Source organism: Lampris incognitus, chromosome 11 (genome assembly GCF_029633865.1).
Source record: "Lampris incognitus isolate fLamInc1 chromosome 11, fLamInc1.hap2, whole genome shotgun sequence".
NCBI classification, from domain to species: domain Eukaryota; kingdom Metazoa; phylum Chordata; class Actinopteri; order Lampriformes; family Lampridae; genus Lampris; species Lampris incognitus.
In genome coordinates, this window is record NC_079221.1 from 4,045,409 (window position 1) to 4,070,178 (window position 24,770).

General features: G+C 46.6%; 1 protein-coding gene across 1 annotated transcript; it reads left to right on the top strand.

Annotated features, from left to right (window-relative positions):
- Window positions 1–2: 2 nt before the first annotated feature.
- galnt3 (UDP-N-acetyl-alpha-D-galactosamine:polypeptide N-acetylgalactosaminyltransferase 3 (GalNAc-T3)) lies at window positions 3–23,004 on the top strand (the record flags this gene model as incomplete). The annotated part of the gene is made up of 9 exons (XM_056289800.1): window positions 3–162; window positions 1,643–1,792; window positions 4,382–4,616; window positions 17,339–17,456; window positions 17,595–17,795; window positions 22,074–22,205; window positions 22,440–22,541; window positions 22,642–22,794; window positions 22,894–23,004. Coding segments are annotated over 9 exons (1,362 nt in total), but the record flags the coding sequence as incomplete, so codon positions are not given.
- Window positions 23,005–24,770: the final 1,766 nt, after the last annotated feature.

Genomic DNA, 24,770 nt, shown 5'->3' on the forward strand with positions numbered 1-24,770 from the left:
GAACCTTCAAACGGTGCCCTCCCCTGCCCACCACCAGCGTGATCATTGTGTTCCACAACGAGGCTTGGAGCACGCTGCTGAGGACGGTGTACAGCGTCCTCCACACCTCCCCGGCCGTCCTCCTCAAGGAGATCATCCTCGTGGACGACGCCAGCGTGGACGGTAAGGCTCGGCGGGGCCCGCCGGGACCACCCTGCTTCCCGTCGGGTTTAATTTCAGGCAGCCTGTTGGGCGGCCGGCGGGCCCCTGTCGGTGTGCCATGAGAATGTGCAGAGCGGCGCTGCAGCCCTCTGGCTCGGGAGGAGTGGGAGCAGGAAACTCGGGGGCTGCCGGGGAATACTTTCCTAAGAGGGGCGAGCCGTGGTCGTGCTGGGAGGGCTTCACTTAGCTTTGTAAACAGGTTGCAGGCCGGCGCGGGAACAGAACACGCCGCGGAGAAAAAGGGGAAGGTTGCACTGATTGCCGTCCATCCGACGCTATGGACTCTGGTTTATTCATAGCGGGCCGCCATTTGTGGCCCGACATACAACAACTTCTCTGGCGCTGTAGTGCAGCAACTGGTCAGACAGTTCTGGCAGGAGGCCAGACGGAGGATGAAAGCCAAGCCTCTCTCTCGCTCTCTCTCGCTCTCTCTCTCTCTCACTCTCGCTCTCGCTCTCTCTCACTCTCTCGCTCTCTCTCTCGCTCTCTCTCTCTCACTCTCTCACTCTCTCTCACTCTCTCACTCTCTCGCTCTCTCTCGCTCTCTCTCACTCTCTCGCTCTCTCTCGCTCTCTCTCTCTCTCCCTCTCTCTCGCTCTCTCTCACTCTCTCGCTCTCTCTCACTCTCTCTCACTCTCTCGCTCTCTCTCACTCTCTCGCTCTCTCTCGCTCTCTCTCGCTCTCTCTCTCGCTCTCTCGCTCTCTCTCTCGCTCTCTCTCTCGCTCTCTCTCTCTCTCTCGCTCTCTCTCTCTCTCGCTCTCTCTCGCTCTCTCGCTCTCTCTCGCTCTCTCGCTCTCTCTCGCTCTCTCTCACTCTCTCGCTCTCTCTCGCTCTCTCTCGCTCTCTCTCTCGCTCTCTCTCTCTCTCTCTCTCGCTCTCTCTCTCTCTCGCTCTCGGTCTCTCTCTCTGTCTCTCTCTCTGTCTCTCTCTCTGTCTCTCTCTCTCTCTCGCTCTCTCTCTCTCTCTCTCTCGCGCTGTCTCTCTCTCTCTCTTGCTCTCTCTCTCTCTCTCTCGCTCTCTCGCTCTCTCTCCTCTCTCTCTCGCTCTCTCGCTCTCTCTCTCTCTCTCTCTCTCTCTCTCTCTCTCTCTCTCTCTCTCTCTCTCTCTCGCTCTCTCTCTCTCTCTCATGCACGCTGTGTGTCCCTCCATGCTGATGGCTGTGGACAGGTTTTTTGTTTATGTCTCTGTAATAATCCTAAACCCTTGTGCTTTTATATATATATATATATAAAAACCTAAAGTAAATACTCACTGTTGAAATTATCTGCCAAGCGTTTTCACGAAGCGGTTTGAATCTGACGTCAACCTCAGCTGGACGTCAGCCTCTGGAAAGGCAGGCCGGGCGGTGTGTTTGAATTATCCGACCCGACAACTTAATTTGGGGTTCCGCTCGTGATGGCGCCTCTGTTGCTAACGCTGCCGGGTGCCCTGTGCTTGCAGATGTGCTGAAGGACGAGCTGGACGAGTATCTGAAGCGGCTGCCCATCGTCCGAGTCGTCCGCCAACGAGAGAGGAAAGGACTCATTACGGCGCGGCTGCTGGGGGCCTCCGTGGCGACTGGCGATACGCTCACCTTCCTGGACGCCCACTGTTAGTCAGCATTACTGACGTAAAACCCCCGAGTCACACACCAACACCCCGAGTGGTCACCCGTCAGACGCACCACAACGGGGGCTGGCGCTCCCCAGGCCTCGGCACCACACTTGGGGCTCGGCTGTAATTCAGTGTTGTCGTGCATCATCTTCTCATGGCGTCATATTGGCACAACATCTGGGCATCGTTATAGGGCGGTGCACCGTGTCTCTTGTCTAAATCCATAACGAGAATCCGAGTTCTGAAACATTTGATGGCATGTATTGGAAAATTAATTGTGGTTTACATTGTCGAAGAGTTTAATGTGACGAGCCTCAGCTGGAGTCTGAAACACCATATTTTTGCAAATGTAAGCAAGTGTCATGCAGTGTGTCAATGTTGGGTAAAATGTCTTGCGATGATATTTTCCATATCGTCCAGTGCTAATTACGACGCACCTGAAGTAGAGTAACGGACAGGGTAGGGTGGATTTTTTTCCAGGTACCACCAACAGAACTTGCACTGGTCATCCACATCAGACTGGGTGGGAGGATGGACGGTCGTCCACATCAGACTGGGTGGGAGGATGGACGGTGGTCCACATCAGACTGGGTGGGAGGATGGACGGTGGTCCACATCAGACTGGGTGGGAGGATGGACGGTGGTCCACATCAGACTGGGTGGGAGGATGGACGGTGGTCCACATCAGACTGGGCGGGAGGATGGACGGTCGTCCACATCAGACTGGGCGGGAGGATGGACGGTGGTCCACATCAGACTGGGCGGGAGGATGGACGGTCGTCCACATCAGACTGGGCGGGAGGGTGGACGGTCGTCCACATCAGACTGGGCGGGAGGATGGACCGGTGGTCCACATCAGACTGGGCGGGAGGATGGACGGTCGTCCACATCAGACTGGGCGGGAGGGTGGACGGTGGTCCACATCAGACTGGGCGGGAGGATGGACGGTGGTCCACATCAGACTGGGCGGGAGGGTGGACGGTGGTCCACATCAGACTGGGCGGGAGGGTGGACGGTGGTCCACATCAGACTGGGCGGGAGGGTGGACGGTCGTCCACATCAGACTGGGCGGGAGGATGGACGGTGGTCCACATCAGACTGGGCGGGAGGATGGACGGTCGTCCACATCAGACTGGGCGGGAGGGTGGACGGTCGTCCACATCAGACTGGGCGGGGAGGGTGGACGGTCGTCCACATCAGACTGGGCGGGAGGGTGGACGGTCGTCCACATCAGACTGGGCGGGAGGGTGGACGGTCGTCCACATCAGACTGGGCGGGAGGGTGGACGGTCGTCCACATCAGACTGGGTGGGAGGATGGACGGTGGTCCACATCAGACTGGGCGGGAGGGTGGACGGTCGTCCACATCAGACTGGGCGGGAGGGTGGACGGTCGTCCACATCAGACTGGGCGGGACGGTGGACGGTCGTCCACATCAGACTGGGCGGGAGGATGGACGGTCGTCCACATCAGACTGGGCGGGAGGGTGGACGGTCGTCCACATCAGACTGGGCGGGAGGGTGGACGGTCGTCCACATCAGACTGGGCGGGACGGTGGACGGTCGTCCACATCAGACTGGGCGGAGGATGGACGGTGGTCCACATCAGACTGGGCGGGAGGATGGACGGTGGTCCACATCAGACTTGGCGGGAGGATGGACGGTGGTCCACATCAGACTGGGCGGGAGGATGGACGGTCGTCCACATCAGACTGGGCGGGAGGATGGACGGTGGTCCACATCAGACTGGGCGGGAGGATGGACGGTGGTCCACATCAGACTGGGCGGGAGGATGGACGGTGCTCCACATCAGACTGGGCGGGAGGATGGACGGTGGTCCACATCAGACTGGGCGGGAGGATGGACGGTCGTCCACATCAGACTGGGCGGGAGGATGGACGGTCGTCCACATCAGACTGGGCGGGAGGGTGGACGGTGGTCCACATCAGACTGGGCGGGAGGGGTGGACGGTCGTCCACATCAGACTGGGCGGGGAGGGTGGACGGTCGTCCACATCAGACTGGGTGGGAGGATGGACGGTGGTCCACATCAGACTGGGCGGGAGGGTGGACGGTGGTCCACATCAGACTGGGTGGGAGGATGGACGGTGGTCCACATCAGACCGGGTGGGAGGATGGACGGTGGTCCACATCAGACTGGGCGGGAGGATGGACGGTGGTCCACATCAGACCGGGTGGGAGGATGGACGGTGGTCCACATCAGACTGGGCGGGAGGATGGACGGTGGTCCACATCAGACTGGGCGGGAGGATGGACGGTGGTCCACATCAGACTGGGCGGGAGGATGGACGGTGGTCCACATCAGACTGGGTGGGAGGATGGACGGTCGTCCACATCAGACTGGGCGGGAGGGTGGACGGTGGTCCACATCAGACTGGGCGGGAGGGTGGACGGTGGTCCACATCAGACTGGGTGGGAGGATGGACGGTCGTCCACATCAGACTGGGTGGGAGGATGGACGGTGGTCCACATCAGATTGGGCGGGAGGATGGACGGTGGTCCACATCAGACTGGGTGGGAGGACGGACGGGAGGATGCAGGACGATGATGGACTGTGTGTCTCCCCAGGCGAATGCTTTAACGGCTGGCTGGAGCCTCTGCTGGCCAGGATTGCAGAGAACTACACTGCGGTAGTTAGTCCGGACATCACCACCATCGACCTCAATACCTTTGAGTTCATGAAGCCGTCCCCCTACGGGCAGAACCACAACCGGGGCAACTTTGACTGGGGTCTGTCCTTCGGCTGGGAGAGTCTCCCAGATCAGGAGAAACGGAGGAGGAGGGATGAAACGTACCCTATCCGGTAAGACAGCAATCTGTGCTTGTTTTTCAAACTATAAAAAATAAAAACATGGGGGGGGGAAGGAATTGAAGGGGCGTCCGGGCAGCATAGCCGTCTATTCTGTTGCCTACCAACACGGGGATCGTCGGTTCGAATCCCGGTGTTACCTCCGGCTTGGTCCGGGCATCGTGGGTGGGAAGCCGGATGTGGGTATGTGTCCTAGTCGCTGCACTAGCGCCTCCTCTGGTCAGCTGGGGCGCCTGTTTGGGGGAGGGGACTGGGGGGAACAGCGTGATCCTCCCACGCGCTACGTCCCCCTGGTGAAACTCCTCACTGTCAGGTGAAAAGAAGCGGCTGGTGACTCCACATGTATGGGAGGAGGCGTGTGGTAGTCTGCAGCCCTCCCTGCGCCTCCTTCGCGGCCTGAAGGTGATGAAATCCACGCGAGGAGGCTTCAGCGTGTAAAACAGCGAGCGCAGCCGACACGAGTTTGAAGGAAGGTGGTGTTACGACCATCTCCTTCCTGTGGAAACGTGAGCCAGGGGAGTTAATCCACAAGGGTTCCGGCCACATGGCGTTGGCTCCATCGGGTGGGATGAGGGGAAAACTAGAAAAAGGTGTGTTTCTCATTCCTCTCCCCCTTTTCCCCCTTTTTCCTCCTTTTTCCTCCTTTTTCCTCCTTTTCCAGTTTTTGCTCTGAATTGTAAATTGTCTGTAGTGTTCATGATTACATGAACACTACAGACATGAGTACATGAACACTACAGACTTGATTACATGAACACTACAGACATGAGTACATGAACAGTACATGAACACTACAGACATGAGTACATGAACACTACAGACATGAGTACATGAACACTACAGACTTGATTACATGAACACTACAGACATGAGTACATGAACACTACAGACATGAGTACATGAACAGTACATGAACACTACAGACATGAGTACATGAACACTACAGACACGAGTACATGAACACTACAGACATGAGTACATGAACACTACAGACATGAGTACATGAACACTACAGACTTGATTACATGAACACTACAGACATGAGTACATGAACACTACAGACATGAGTACATGAACAGTACATGAACACTACAGACATGAGTACATGAACACTACAGACATGAGTACATGAACAGTACATGAACACTACAGACATGAGTACATGAACAGTACATGAACACTACAGACATGAGTACATGAACACTACAGACATGATTACATGAACACTACAGACATGATTACATGAACACTACAGACATGAGTACATGAACAGTACATGAACACTACAGACATGAGTACATGAACAGTACATGAACACTACAGACATGAGTACATGAACAGTACATGAACACTACAGACATGAGTACATGAACACTACAGACATGATTACATGAACACTACAGACATGAGTACATGAACACTACAGAGATGATTACATGAACACTACAGACTTGATTACATGAACACTACAGACACGAGTACATGAACACTACAGACTTGATTACATGAACACTACAGACATGAGTACATGAACACTACAGACATGAGTACATGAACACTACAGACATGAGTACATGAACACTACAGACATGAGTACATGAACATTACAGACTTGATTACATGAACACTACAGACATGAGTACATGAACACTATAGACATGAGTACATGAACAGTACATGAACAGTACATGAACACTACAGACATGATTACATGAACACTACAGACATGAGTACATGAACACTACAGACATGAGTACATGAACACTACAGACATGAGTACATGAACACTACAGACATGAGTACATGAACACTACAGACTTGATTACATGAACACTACAGACATGAGTACATGAACACTACAGACATGAGTACATGAACAGTACATGAACACTACAGACATGAGTACATGAACACTACAGACACGAGTACATGAACACTACAGACATGAGTACATGAACACTACAGACTTGATTACATGAACACTACAGACATGAGTACATGAACACTACAGACATGAGTACATGAACACTACAGACATGAGTACATGAACACTACAGACTTGATTACATGAACACTACAGACATGAGTACATGAACACTACAGACTTGATTACATGAACACTACAGACATGAGTACATGAACACTACAGACATGAGTACATGAACAGTACATGAACACTACAGACATGAGTACATGAACACTACAGACATGAGTACATGAACAGTACATGAACACTACAGACATGAGTACATGAACAGTACATGAACACTACAGACATGAGTACATGAACACTACAGACATGATTACATGAACACTACAGACATGATTACATGAACACTACAGACATGAGTACATGAACAGTACATGAACACTACAGACATGAGTACATGAACAGTACATGAACACTACAGACATGAGTACATGAACAGTACATGAACACTACAGACATGAGTACATGAACACTACAGACATGATTACATGAACACTACAGACATGAGTACATGAACACTACAGAGATGATTACATGAACACTACAGACTTGATTACATTAACACTACAGACATGAGTACATGAACACTACAGACATGAGTACATGAACACTACAGACATGAGTACATGAACATTACAGACTTGATTACATGAACACTACAGACATGAGTACATGAACACTATAGACATGAGTACATGAACAGTACATGAACAGTACATGAACACTACAGACATGATTACATGAACACTACAGACATGAGTACATGAACACTACAGACATGAGTACATGAACAGTACATGAACAGTACATGAACAGTACATGAACACTACAGACATGAGTACATGAACACTACAGACATGAGTACATGAACAGTACATGAACAGTACATGAACACTACAGACATGAGTACATGAACACTACAGACATGAGTACATGAACAGTACATGAACAGTACAGACACGAGTACATGAACAGTACATGAACAGTACATGAACAGTACAGACATGAGTACATGAACAGTACATGAACAGTACATGAACACTACAGACATGAGTACATGAACAGTACATGAACACTACAGACATGAGTACATGAACACTACAGACGAGTACATGAACACTACAGACTTGATTACATGAACACTACAGACATGAGTACATGAATACTACAGACATGATTACATGAACACTAAAGACATGAGCACATGAACACTACAGACATGATTACATGAATACTACAGACATGAGTACATGAACACTACAGACGAGTACATGAACATTACAGAGATGATTACATGAACACTACAGACATGAGTACATGAACACTACAGACATGATTACATGAACACTACAGACATGAGTACATGAACACTACAGACATGAGTACCTGAACACTACAGAGATGATTACATGAACACTACAGACATGAGTACCTGAACACTACAGACATGAGTACATGAACACTACAGACATGAGTACATGAACAATACAGACATGAGTACCTGAACACTACAGACATGAGTACATGAACAATACAGACATGAGTACATGAACACTACAGACATGAGTACATGAACACTACAGACATGAGTACATGAACAGTACATGAACACTACAGACATGAGTACATGAACAGTACATGAACACTACAGACATGAGTACATGAACACTACAGACATGATTACATGAACACTACAGACATGATTACATGAACACTACAGACATGAGTACATGAACAGTACATGAACACTACAGACATGAGTACATGAACAGTACATGAACACTACAGACATGAGTACATGAACAGTACATGAACACTACAGACATGAGTACATGAACACTACAGACATGATTACATGAACACTACAGACATGAGTACATGAACATTACAGAGATGATTACATGAACACTACAGACTTGATTACATGAACACTACAGACATGAGTACATGAACACTACAGACATGAGTACATGAACAGTACATGAACACTACAGACATGAGTACATGAACACTACAGACATGATTACATGAACACTACAGACATGATTACATGAACACTACAGACATGAGTACATGAACAGTACATGAACAGTACATGAACACTACAGACATGAGTACATGAACACTACAGACATGATTACATGAACACTACAGACATGATTACATGAACACTACAGACATGAGTACATGAACATTACAGAGATGATTACATAAACACTACAGACTTGATTACATGAACACTACAGACATGAGTACATGAACACTACAGACATGAGTACATGAACACTACAGACATGAGTACATGAACACTACAGACTTGATTACATGAACACTACAGACACGAGTACATGAACATTACAGACTTGATTACATGAACACTACAGACATGAGTACATGAACACTATAGACATGAGTACATGAACAGTACATGAACAGTACATGAACACTACAGACATGAGTACATGAACACTACAGACATGAGTACATGAACACTACAGACTTGATTACATGAACACTACAGACACGAGTACATGAACATTACAGACTTGATTACATGAACACTACAGACATGAGTACATGAACACTATAGACATGAGTACATGAACAGTACATGAACAGTACATGAACACTACAGACATGATTACATGAACACTACAGACATGAGTACATGAACACTACAGACATGAGTACATGAACAGTACATGAACAGTACATGAACAGTACATGAACAGTACAGACATGAGTACATGAACACTACAGACATGAGTACATGAACAGTACATGAACAGTACATGAACACTACAGACATGAGTACATGAACACTACAGACATGAGTACATGAACAGTACATGAACAGTACAGACACGAGTACATGAACAGTACATGAACAGTACATGAACAGTACAGACATGAGTACATGAACAGTACATGAACAGTACATGAACACTACAGACATGAGTACATGAACAGTACATGAACAGTACATGAACACTACAGACATGAGTACATGAACACTACAGACGAGTACATGAACACTACAGACTTGATTACATGAACACTACAGACATGAGTACATGAATACTACAGACATGATTACATGAACACTAAAGACATGAGCACATGAACACTACAGACATGATTACATGAATACTACAGACATGAGTACATGAACACTACAGACGAGTACATGAACACTACAGACATGAGTACATGAACACTACAGATGAGTACATGAACACTACAGACGAGTACATGAACACTACAGACATGAGTACATGAACACTACAGACATGAGTACATGAACACTACAGAGATGATTACATGAACACTACAGATATGAGTACATGAACACTACAGACATGAGTACCTGAACATTACAGAGATGAGTACATGAACACTACAGATGAGTACATGAACACTACAGACGAGTACATGAACACTACAGACATGATTACATGAACACTACAGACATGAGTACATGAACACTACAGACATGAGTACATGAACACTACAGACGAGTACATGAACATTACAGAGATGATTACATGAACACTACAGACATGAGTACATGAACACTACAGACATGATTACATGAATACTACAGACATGAGTACATGAACACTACAGACATGAGTACATGAACACTACAGAAATGAGTACATGAACACTACAGAGATGATTACATGAATACTACAGACATGAGTACATGAACACTACAGACATGAGTACATGAACACTACAGACATGAGTACATGAACACTACAGAAATGAGTACCTGAACACTACAGAGATGATTACATGAACACTACAGACATGAGTACATGAACACTACAGACACGAGTACATGAACACTACAGACATGAGTACATGAACACTACAGACATGAGTACATGAACACTACAGACATGATTACATGAACACTACAGACATGAGTACATGAACACTACAGACGAGTACATGAACACTACAGACATGATTACATGAACACTACAGACATGAGTACATGAACACTACAGACATGAGTACATGAACACTACAGACATGAGTACATGAACACTACAGACGAGTACATGAACATTACAGAGATGATTACATGAACACTACAGACTTGATTACATGAACACTACAGACATGAGTACATGAACACTACAGACATGAGTACATGAACAGTACATGAACACTACAGACATGAGTACATGAACACTACAGACATGAGTACATGAACAGTACATGAACACTACAGACATGAGTACATGAACAGTACATGAACACTACAGACATGAGTACATGAACACTACAGACATGATTACATGAACACTACAGACATGATTACATGAACACTACAGACATGAGTACATGAACAGTACATGAACACTACAGACATGAGTACATGAACAGTACATGAACACTACAGACATGAGTACATGAACAGTACATGAACACTACAGACATGAGTACATGAACACTACAGACATGATTACATGAACACTACAGACATGAGTACATGAACACTACAGAGATGATTACATGAACACTACAGACTTGATTACATGAACACTACAGACATGAGTACATGAACACTACAGACATGAGTACATGAACACTACAGACATGAGTACATGAACATTACAGACTTGATTACATGAACACTACAGACATGAGTACATGAACACTATAGACATGAGTACATGAACAGTACATGAACAGTACATGAACACTACAGACATGATTACATGAACACTACAGACATGAGTACATGAACACTACAGACATGAGTACATGAACAGTACATGAACAGTACATGAACAGTACATGAACACTACAGACATGAGTACATGAACACTACAGACATGAGTACATGAACAGTACATGAACAGTACATGAACACTACAGACATGAGTACATGAACACTACAGACATGAGTACATGAACAGTACATGAACAGTACAGACACGAGTACATGAACAGTACATGAACAGTACATGAACAGTACAGACATGAGTACATGAACAGTACATGAACAGTACATGAACACTACAGACATGAGTACATGAACAGTACATGAACACTACAGACATGAGTACATGAACACTACAGACGAGTACATGAACACTACAGACTTGATTACATGAACACTACAGACATGAGTACATGAATACTACAGACATGATTACATGAACACTAAAGACATGAGCACATGAACACTACAGACATGATTACATGAATACTACAGACATGAGTACATGAACACTACAGACGAGTACATGAACATTACAGAGATGATTACATGAACACTACAGACATGAGTACATGAACACTACAGACATGATTACATGAACACTACAGACATGAGTACATGAACACTACAGACATGAGTACCTGAACACTACAGAGATGATTACATGAACACTACAGACATGAGTACCTGAACACTACAGACATGAGTACATGAACACTACAGACATGAGTACATGAACAATACAGACATGAGTACCTGAACACTACAGACATGAGTACATGAACAATACAGACATGAGTACATGAACACTACAGACATGAGTACATGAACACTACAGACATGAGTACATGAACAGTACATGAACACTACAGACATGAGTACATGAACAGTACATGAACACTACAGACATGAGTACATGAACACTACAGACATGATTACATGAACACTACAGACATGATTACATGAACACTACAGACATGAGTACATGAACAGTACATGAACACTACAGACATGAGTACATGAACAGTACATGAACACTACAGACATGAGTACATGAACAGTACATGAACACTACAGACATGAGTACATGAACACTACAGACATGATTACATGAACACTACAGACATGAGTACATGAACATTACAGAGATGATTACATGAACACTACAGACTTGATTACATGAACACTACAGACATGAGTACATGAACACTACAGACATGAGTACATGAACAGTACATGAACACTACAGACATGAGTACATGAACACTACAGACATGATTACATGAACACTACAGACATGATTACATGAACACTACAGACATGAGTACATGAACAGTACATGAACAGTACATGAACACTACAGACATGAGTACATGAACACTACAGACATGATTACATGAACACTACAGACATGATTACATGAACACTACAGACATGAGTACATGAACATTACAGAGATGATTACATAAACACTACAGACTTGATTACATGAACACTACAGACATGAGTACATGAACACTACAGACATGAGTACATGAACACTACAGACATGAGTACATGAACACTACAGACTTGATTACATGAACACTACAGACACGAGTACATGAACATTACAGACTTGATTACATGAACACTACAGACATGAGTACATGAACACTATAGACATGAGTACATGAACAGTACATGAACAGTACATGAACACTACAGACATGATTACATGAACACTACAGACATGAGTACATGAACACTACAGACATGAGTACATGAACAGTACATGAACAGTACATGAACAGTACATGAACAGTACAGACATGAGTACATGAACACTACAGACATGAGTACATGAACAGTACATGAACAGTACATGAACACTACAGACATGAGTACATGAACACTACAGACATGAGTACATGAACAGTACATGAACAGTACAGACACGAGTACATGAACAGTACATGAACAGTACATGAACAGTACAGACATGAGTACATGAACAGTACATGAACAGTACATGAACACTACAGACATGAGTACATGAACAGTACATGAACAGTACATGAACACTACAGACATGAGTACATGAACACTACAGACGAGTACATGAACACTACAGACTTGATTACATGAACACTACAGACATGAGTACATGAATACTACAGACATGATTACATGAACACTAAAGACATGAGCACATGAACACTACAGACATGATTACATGAATACTACAGACATGAGTACATGAACACTACAGACGAGTACATGAACACTACAGACATGAGTACATGAACACTACAGATGAGTACATGAACACTACAGACGAGTACATGAACACTACAGACATGAGTACATGAACACTACAGACATGAGTACATGAACACTACAGAGATGATTACATGAACACTACAGATATGAGTACATGAACACTACAGACATGAGTACCTGAACATTACAGAGATGAGTACATGAACACTACAGATGAGTACATGAACACTACAGACGAGTACATGAACACTACAGACATGATTACATGAACACTACAGACATGAGTACATGAACACTACAGACATGAGTACATGAACACTACAGACGAGTACATGAACATTACAGAGATGATTACATGAACACTACAGACATGAGTACATGAACACTACAGACATGATTACATGAATACTACAGACATGAGTACATGAACACTACAGACATGAGTACATGAACACTACAGAAATGAGTACATGAACACTACAGAGATGATTACATGAATACTACAGACATGAGTACATGAACACTACAGACATGAGTACATGAACACTACAGACATGAGTACATGAACACTACAGAAATGAGTACCTGAACACTACAGAGATGATTACATGAACACTACAGACATGAGTACATGAACACTACAGACACGAGTACATGAACACTACAGACATGAGTACATGAACACTACAGACATGAGTACATGAACACTACAGACATGATTACATGAACACTACAGACATGAGTACATGAACACTACAGACGAGTACATGAACACTACAGACATGATTACATGAACACTACAGACATGAGTACATGAACACTACAGACATGAGTACATGAACACTACAGACATGAGTACATGAACACTACAGACGAGTACATGAACATTACAGAGATGATTACATGAACACTACAGACATGAGTACATGAACACTACAGACATGATTACATGAACACTACAGACATGATTACATGAACACTACAGACGAGTACATGAACATTACAGAGATGATTACATGAACACTACAGACATGAGTACATGAACACTACAGACATGATTACATGAACACTACAGACATGAGTACATGAACACTACAGACATGAGTACCTGAACACTACAGAGATGATTACATGAACACTACAGACATGAGTACCTGAACACTACAGACATGATTACATGAACACTACAGACATGAGTACATGAACACTACAGACTTGAGTACATGAACAATACAGACATGAGTACCTGAACACTACAGACATGAGTACATGAACAATACAGACATGAGTACATGAACACTACAGACATGAGTACATGAACACTACAGACATGAGTACATGAACACTACAGACTTGAGTACATGAACAATACAGACATGAGTACCTGAACAATACAGACATGAGTACATGAACAATACAGACATGAGTACATGAACACTACAGACATGAGTACATGAACACTACAGACATCAGTACATGAACACTACAGACATCAGTACATGAACACTACAGACTTGATTACATGAATACTACAGACATGAGTACATGAACAGTACATGAACACTACAGACATGAGTACATGAACACTACAGACATGAGTACATGAACACTACAGACATGAGTACCTGAACACTACAGACATGAGTACATGAACACTACAGACACGAGTACGTGAACACTACAGACATGAGTACATGAACACTACAGAGATGATTACATGAACACTACAGACACGAGTACATGAACACTACAGACATGAGTACATGAACACTACAGAGATGATTACATGAACACTACAGACATGAGTACATGAACACTACAGACACGAGTACGTGAACACTACAGACACGAGTACATGAACACTACAGACACGAGTACATGAACACTACAGAGATGATTACATGAACACTACAGACACGAGTACATGAACACTACAGACATGAGTACATGAACACTACAGAGATGATTACATGAACACTACAGACACGAGTACATGAACACTACAGACATGATTACATGAACACTACAGACATGAGTACATGAACACTACAGACATGAGTACATGAACACTACAGACATGAGTACATGAACAGTACATGAACAGTACATGAACACTACAGACATGAGTACATGAACAGTACATGAACAGTACATGAACAGTACATGAACACTACAGACATGAGTACATGAACAGTACATGAACAGTACCTGAACACTACAGACATGAGTACATGAACAGTACATGAACAGTACAGACATGAGTACATGAACAGTACATGAACAGTACATGAACAGTACAGACATGAGTACATGAACAGTACATGAACAGTACATGAACAGTACATGAACAGTACAGACATGAGTACATGAACAGTACATGAACAGTACATGAACAGTACATGAACAGTACAGACATGAGTACATGAAAAGTACATGGACAGTACATGAACACTACATACATGATTACATGAACACTACAGACATGAGTACATGAACACTACAGACATGAGTACATGAACAGTACATGAACAGTACATGAACACTACAGACATGAGTACATGAACACTACAGACATGAGTACATGAACAGTACATGAACAGTACATGAACACTACAGACATGAGTACATGAACACTACAGACATGAGTACATGAACACTACAGACATGAGTACATGAACACTACAGACATGAGTACATGAACACTACAGACTTGATTACATGAACACTACAGACATGAGTACATGAACACTACAGACATGAGTACATGAACACTACAGACATGAGTACATGAACAGTACATGAACAGTACATGAACACTACAGACATGAGTACATGAACAGTACATGAACAGTACATGAACAGTACATGAACACTACAGACATGAGTACATGAACAGTACATGAACAGTACCTGAACACTACAGACATGAGTACATGAACAGTACATGAACAGTACAGACATGAGTACATGAACAGTACATGAACAGTACATGAACAGTACAGACATGAGTACATGAACAGTACATGAACAGTACATGAACAGTACATGAACAGTACAGACATGAGTACATGAACAGTACATGAACAGTACATGAACAGTACAGACATGAGTACATGAAAAGTACATGGACAGTACATGAACACTACATACATGATTACATGAACACTACAGACATGAGTACATGAACACTACAGACATGAGTACATGAACAGTACATGAACAGTACATGAACACTACAGACATGAGTACATGAACACTACAGACATGAGTACATGAACACTACAGACATGAGTACATGAACAGTACATGAACAGTACATGAACACTACAGACATGAGTACATGAACACTACAGACATGAGTACATGAACACTACAGACATGAGTACATGAACAGTACATGAACACTACAGACATGAGTACATGAACAGTACATGAACACTACAGACATGAGTACATGAACAGTACATGAACACTACAGACATGAGTACATGAACAGTACATGAACAGTACATGAACACTACAGACATGAGTACATGAACAGTACATGAACAGTACATGACCAGTACATGAACAGTACATGAACAGTACATGACCAGTACATGAACAGTACATGAACAGTACATGACCAGTACATGACCAGTACATGAACAGTACATGACCAGTACATGAACAGTACATGAACCAGCCCCTGGGCTTGTAACGAAGCGTCTCCTCGTCTCCCTGCAGGACCCCGACCTTCGCTGGTGGACTCTTCTCCATCTCCAAAGAGTATTTCTATCACATCGGGAGCTACGATGAGGAAATGGAAATCTGGGGCGGGGAAAATATCGAGATGTCCTTCAGGGTGAGTAAGACGTGGCAGTTGCCGTTCCGGCGGAGCAGCATTGTTGTCTGGTGTGTCCTGCTCGGCCCGCGGAGCAGCCGTGCCGGCGGGTCCGACCTGCCTCCCTCCGGGCGTGACTCATGCTGCCGATCCTCGCAGGTGTGGCAGTGCGGCGGGCAGCTGGAGATCCTCCCGTGCTCCATAGTCGGCCACGTCTTCCGGACCAAGAGCCCCCACACCTTCCCGAAGGGCACGCAGGTGATCGCCCGCAACCAGGTGCGCCTGGCCGAGGTGTGGATGGACAACTACAAGGAGATCTTCTACCGTCGCAACCAGCAAGCTGCGCAGATGGCCAAAGACGTACGTCCTGTGTTAACCCTGTTGTCGGTTCGAGCCCGGGCGCCGGCTGTGTCACGCCAGGCGTTGGTCATGTTCAGGGGGTCGCCGATCGCCCCGGGGTGTGTTTTCCCCCCCTCGGTTCGGGCCCACGTGGCCGTGTGTGAATGTGTGTGTGCTGTTTTACGTCAGACCACTCGTTATCCCCTCGCGGTGGACGCGATATTATGAACCCTACATAGCCCTCGCCAAAATCCCGTACCCTGTCCCAAATCTCGCGAACGGACGCCGGATTTCCGCTGCGTTGCTAAGGAAACAATCAACTATCAACTCGGTGCGAAGCAAAGCTAACGTTAGCCACCTTCAATTTTGTAATTTTGTATTTTTCGCAATTTTGGACAGCTGGCTGCTTTTGTAATTTTGGACTGCTGGCTGTCAACAACAGAACGGAGGTAAGTAACGTTAGTTGTCTGAAAATGAACATATATCTAATAAATAGACTTTCTCACATTTAAGAAAGCTGATCAGTATCCTATGCTCAAACGTGGAGCAAGCAAAGATTGAGTTAAAAACGTTAATGTTGATTGTGGATAACTTAGACAGGTTAAATTGTGGGTGTACAGCGTTTCCTTGATGAGCGCTAACCCCATAACATATTTTCGCGTTGCTACGGTGGCGCACACGTGACAAAGCCAGAAACGGGATTTTGGCGAGGCCTATGTAGGGTTCATAATATCGCTCCCGGGACAACAAGTCGGGACAACCCCATGCTGGGCTGTCTGGGACTCGGATTTGCGTGTAGAAACACATTCTGCAGGAGGGGAGATGGAGCGGCACAAATGCGAGGAATCAGAAGTTGTCAGTGTTGTGAGTCTTGGTGTGTGAAGTGTGTGACGGCGGCAGCACAGAGTACTGGAGCTGGGCGGGGGCGGGTTTACTGACTTCAGTAACCATCAGCTTCGGGCTTATTAGGGGCTGGAGGCTGTTAAGCCGCAGAAAGAGGGGCTGAGAGGAAGTCCACTCTGCTAAATAACAAGGCTGCCGTCGGCGTTTTCCAGCGCGGGCTCTCGTATAGGCACCATAAAGAGTCCCCCCGGGGCTGCACCTCAGACAGCCCCCCCCCACCCCACCCCCGCTGCTGCTCTCAAACACACGGCCTTTAACGGCTTAGAGGAATCCAGCATGCTAGTTGTCACCATGTGGGGGTGTTAGCAGCATCCTCATGGTGATTCCAGACCTGCATGTGCCCCAAATCCCCGACGCGCGCGCTACAAGCCGGCCTGTAAAAAGAGGCGCGGCGGTCGCACCCGTGTCTGCTTCTCGTTTGCTTTAGAACGGCTGGTCGTTAGAGAATTAGAGCGCCGACTCAGAAGGAAAACCACAGATCCTGTCCTGCGGAGGACCCGGCCTTCATACCGGGACATGAAGAAATAGTGCAGCGCTGAGTCGTCTTCTTCCTCCCCTCCCCAGCCGCGCCCTCGCTGAACGGGTTAAAGGGGTTTCTCTTTTCTCCGGATGCAGACGACCTCGTGAACCTGGCTCCTGACTCACAAACTCACAGTCGTGTTGTTTAGCTGTACCATCTGGGTGGGGGTGGGGGTGGGGGCTCGGGGGAGGGGTGCAACCCCTGACTCTCCAAATCTGTTTGTGAGTGCATCTAAAACATATTGTGTTGTGGGACGTTTAAGGTCGTTTTTTTGGGGGGGGGGGTGAAGGGGGGGTGTGAAGGGGATCATTGTCTGTGTTGGTAAGAATATTTACCAAAAAAAACCCCCCAAAACTTCTGTACACCCCCCCCCAACACTGTTCTGTGTTAGCCTCGCCCTCGTATCCTGCCACCTGCTGTTTCATTTGAGGTAGGGTTTCGGCACATGTACACGTGTCACCCGGCACGTCCTCAAACAAATCTGCCTTTTTATTTTAATTTCAAATATTTTTAAGTGTTTCTGGCGCGTCGGCTCGCTTTTCTCGGTTGTAAAAAAAAAAAGAGAGCATGATTCGCCTACCAACACGGGGGATCGCCGGTTCGAATCCCCGTGTTGCCTCCGGCTTGGTGGGGCGTCCCTACAGACACAAGCGGCCGTGTCTGCGGGTGGGAAGCCGGATGTGGGTGTGTGTCCTGGTCGCTGCACTAGCGCCTCCTCTGGTGACTCCACATGTATCGGAAGGAGGCATGTGGTAGTCTGCAGCCCCCACCCCGGATCGGCAGAGGGGGTGGAGCAGCGACCGGGACGGCTGGGAAGAGTGGGGTCATTGGCCGGACACAACTGGGGAGAGAAAGGGGGGCAGATCAAAAAACAGAACACGATTCTGCTTCAGCTCGGCTGAACCGGCGCAGAACCATCTGTTGTACGGTGTTTAGCACCCAGGCAGCACCTGATGTAAACAGTGTGTGGCGCCAGCGGCCCCGCTGAAACTGTGAGTCCACACCGGGCTCCTGTCCAGGCACAAACTCGGAGCTACTACAGGGGGGGTTTTAACTTTGCCACGTCTTCATGGCCAACACAAACAAGCGGGACCGTCTGCCATAGGATTCGTTGTGGCTTTAAAACGATTCCAAATGTGCGTCTCCGGGTCCGTCACCCCGTGAAGTCTGACGACAGGAAACGCTGCCGCAGCTCGAGATGCGTTGCCTCATCACTGTCTGTCCTGCAAACAGCTGTTCTTCCAAACTCGCCGCCATGTCTCCGTCTCCTCCCCTCGAAACAAATGCACCAGCTTCCAGAGGGGGGACGTAGACCTGCAGCAACGCGGGTCAGAATCAGAATCAGAACACTTCATTCATCCCCAAGGGGAAATTGGGTTCGGTAACACTTTCTATGAAGCTTGCATCTATAATGCCCTATAAGCATCTATAACGCCCTATAAGCATCTATAACGCCCTATAAGCATCTATAATGCCCTATAAGCATCTATAACGCCCGTACTTTCCTATAATGTGTATTACAGTGACTAACGGCTACGGCTGAAGACTGTGAAATGGCACTGAAGTCTCATTATGCATCTCTACAAAACTTCAGCAAAACAAGTTGGCTATGATGCATTATGACATCTGACAGATAAACAGGCTAATGATGACATGTTTATAATGCATAAATCCGTTTTAAATTGACATAATGTATCATAAAGGTGGTTATGAGGTGTTGTGAGGGCGTATACATGGTTATAATGAATCTTACAATGACTTATAGCTACACGTATAGGGTGTTACAGATGCTTATAGGGCGTTATAGATGCAAGCTTCATAGAGAGTTACCCTGGGTTCTACTACAGACACTCACGCTCTAGTGAGAAAAAACTAAAAACTAACAAGAAAATAGAAACAAAAGGAAACAAGAAAAACAAAGAAATAGAAATAAAAGAAAGAATAAGAAGTAGAAATAAGAACAGAATATATAAACAAGCGTGGTGCACATACCACCCTACCTGTACTGCACTACCACAGCACAAACAAACCCGACGGGGTAAAACTAGTCGAAGGGTCACCCCAACGACCCCTGAACTCCCAGTGTCTGACCCTCTGAGGGAGGAAACTGAAACTGAAATCCTGCATATGGCAGCACGGTGGCGCAGTGGTTAGGGTAGTCGCCTCATTGTAAAGAAGGTCCTGGGTTCGAGCCCCGGGGTGGTCCAACCTTGGGGGTCGTCCCGGGTCGTCCTCTGTGTTGAGTTTGCATGTTCTCCCCGTGTCTGCGTGGGTTTCCTCTGGGGGCTCCGGTTTCCTCCCACAGTCCAAAGAGGTGTGAATGTATGTATGTGTGTGTGTGTGTGTGTGTGTGTGTGTGTGTGTGTGTGTGTGTGTGTGTGTGTGTGTGTGTGTGTGTGTGTGTGTGTGGGCCCTGTGATGGTCTGGCAGCCTGTCCAGGGTGTCTCCCCGCCTGCCGCCCAATGACTGCTGGGATAGGCTCCAGCATCCTGGGACCCTGAGAGCGGGATAAGCGGTTCGGATAATGGATGGATGGAAATCCCGCCCAGGGGCGGGGAGCCCAGTCAACAGGAATCCAAAACTCCTTTCAGCAGCTTGGAGACCACGATCCTGTATCATTACGAAGCCACACAACAGCTTTTCTTTGCACTTTGTTTTGTTTTGTTTGTTGGTTGGTTGGTTGGTTTGTTTCCTCTTATACAAATCACGCACATCAGTTGGTTGAAAGTGGATTTGAGCAGAACTGTGTCACTTCAACTGAACTGCACACGTTTGCAGTGTGCGATGGCCAACAAGGAGCGGTTACGGGGCCTCTGCCTTTTTGTCATTCTTGAAAGTGTGCCTACTTTACTGTATGCTCGGGAATGTTTTCACAGAGGGCTTTTGGAGACGTCTCCAGACGCGTCGAACTCCGGGATCGGCTGCAGTGTAAGAGCTTCTCCTGGTATTTGAAGAACGTCTACCCAGAGGTCTTCATGCCTGATCTCAACCCTCTCCACTTTGGCTCGGTAAGACCACATACACATAGACCCCGCTCCCACCTCCTCTTCTGAAACCTCAGAGAACCGTCTAGCCGCTGTGGGTTTTCCACTTAGCATCTCCAGAGGCCTCGGAGAGAGGCTTCAAACTGAGCACGTCCAGTCGGACGCTGCCAAAAGCACTCGAGACTCGAGGTGTTTGAACAGCTTGCACCATATGTGACTGAAATGTCTTATTTTGTTTTCTTAAACTGCCCCCTGCAGGTGAAAAATGTTGGTAAAGACTCGTGCCTGGACGCCGGCGAGAACAACGAGGGTGGGAAACAACTGATCATGTATCCCTGCCACGGTCTGGGAGGAAACCAGGTCAGTCGCTTCTGCTTGACAACCGACATGACGGTATTATCACAGCGGATGATGAGCTCGGATGATGTGTGACGCCTCTCTCTGTTCCTTGGGTCTGAAGTATTTTGAGTACTCCACCCATCACGAGGTTAGACACAACATTCAGAAGGAGCTGTGTTTACACGGGACAGAGGGGACCGTGAAGCTGGAGGACTGCCAGTATAAAGGCAAGAGCACGTCTGTGGCCGCCGAGCAGAAGTGGGAGCTGAGGGATGTGAGTATGGTCTCCGCTTCTCCGGGTCCTCACCGGGAGTCTGACGCAGTCGTATTGTCTCATGAGTAAAACCCTTTGTGTCTGTGTGTCTCGGTGCAGAAGCAGCTCTTCCTGCCGGGGCTGGACATGTGCCTGAGCGCCCGTCACGAGCACCCGACGCTGACCACCTGCAACCCCTCAGACCGATACCAGCTCTGGCTTTTTGTCTGAGTGTGCAGACAGTGACCACTTACTGCTCAGGGCCGCACTGTGTGCCCGGGCATGCAGGGACCGTGAGTGTAAAGCAGCTACCATGCATATTTTTTTTTGTTGAGATCTATGAGCACACATCGAGTTTTAATTTATTTTTATATACGGGGAAAAAAACCAACGAAGAGCTGCTGCAAAGTTTGGACCGTTGAAGAAAATATTGTGGCGCTGCGAGAAGGAAGCGCTCAAACTCATTCTTGTGGGCTTTTTAATCTTTTGCCTTTTTTAATGTCTTTTTTTGAGAGTTAAGGATAAGCCATGCCAGCTGTGGTCCCCAGCGAGACGGAGTTGAGATTCCCGCAGCAGGGAAGAAACGCGCTGCTGACAAGCGCTTCTCATTTCCTTTGTGTTTCTACGTGCTGGTACTCTGCAGAACCAACAGCGGCCGTGTCCGCTTTATTAACACTTCTCTTAAACGCCGCCGCCGCCGCCGCCGAGAAATCAATAAATCCTAAAACGCAGCAGACTTGAAAATAAGAGGCATGTTATTTATTTCTTTTTTGCACGAAATGGTGCAAGTGTGCGCCAAAGATGTCAAAACTAAAGCCTGCGGCAAACGAGTGCGACGTAAACTGTCCAGTGTGCAAAACAGGTACCGCTTCATAACGGCTACACAATGAAGCATTAGTGAAGTATTGGTCACTGCTGAGTTCATCATTTGTACAGCAAGACGTGCACCAGCGGTTAGTGAGTGTTAACAGATGTTTTATAAATACTCATTAATGCTGCAATCCAGGATTAATGCATGCACACATGTACATGTAAACAGTGTGTTAATCGTGTACTTACACTTTCTGAAGGATCTCATGATCCTTTAGACTGTTGTGAGTCTCGAGGTGCTGCTGGCCTTTCAGTCTCATGTGTAACTGCTTTGTAAAACAGATAGTCCTGACTTTACACGAGCTCATACACAATACTACCTAACAGCCAGTACTACCTGACTTGACCATGAGCTGCAGTACTAATAAGTATTTATAAACATCTATTAACACACTCACTAACCAACCACTGGTGCATGCCTTGCTTTACAAACGAGGAAGTCAGCAGTTACTGATACTGAACCGATGCTGCATTATTGTGAAGTGTTACCGCCAAACGTCTTTTAAAGGTTTCCTATAGAAACGGGTTTCGGTGATGTGACGTGTGGCATGGTAAAGGGGCAGCCACGGCTTAACGTTTCCCTGCCTACGTGGGGATTTAGCGGTGGCGGGTCGCCTCAGATTAACTGTCAGGGTTTAACGTGACGGCTGTTCCCGTGATGGCCACTGGGGGGCAGTGTTCCTCTACGTTGCGTCTCCGTGACGCCGCTGCGTAGCCAGACGCAACAGCGGCGTTCACGTGGTCCGCCGCCCAGGGCGGGAATCCGCTTACCTTCGTTTCCCTCAGTTCTGCCGATGGAATTTCTTGAAAAGTCCAGATTTGGGAATGTGCCAAACCTTCCTACCTTCCGGAGGGGGGAGGGGGAGGGGAGGAGGCGAGGGGGGGGGGCACCGTCATTATCCCGTCAGCCGCGGTTTCTGCTCGCTTGTTAAACGGGGGACGGGGACTGAACTGATCCCAGAGCCGCTTCGGACGCCCCGGGTGACGTGCAGCGGACCAGGACGCCTGACTTCAGGCGGTCGTCCCTGACAACGGACCGGCAGCCGGGGCGGGAAACCGAGACCGGTCGCTGTTCTGAAGGAAAACGTTTTCACTTTGTCTACTTCCTGTCCGAACAACGGGTCAAA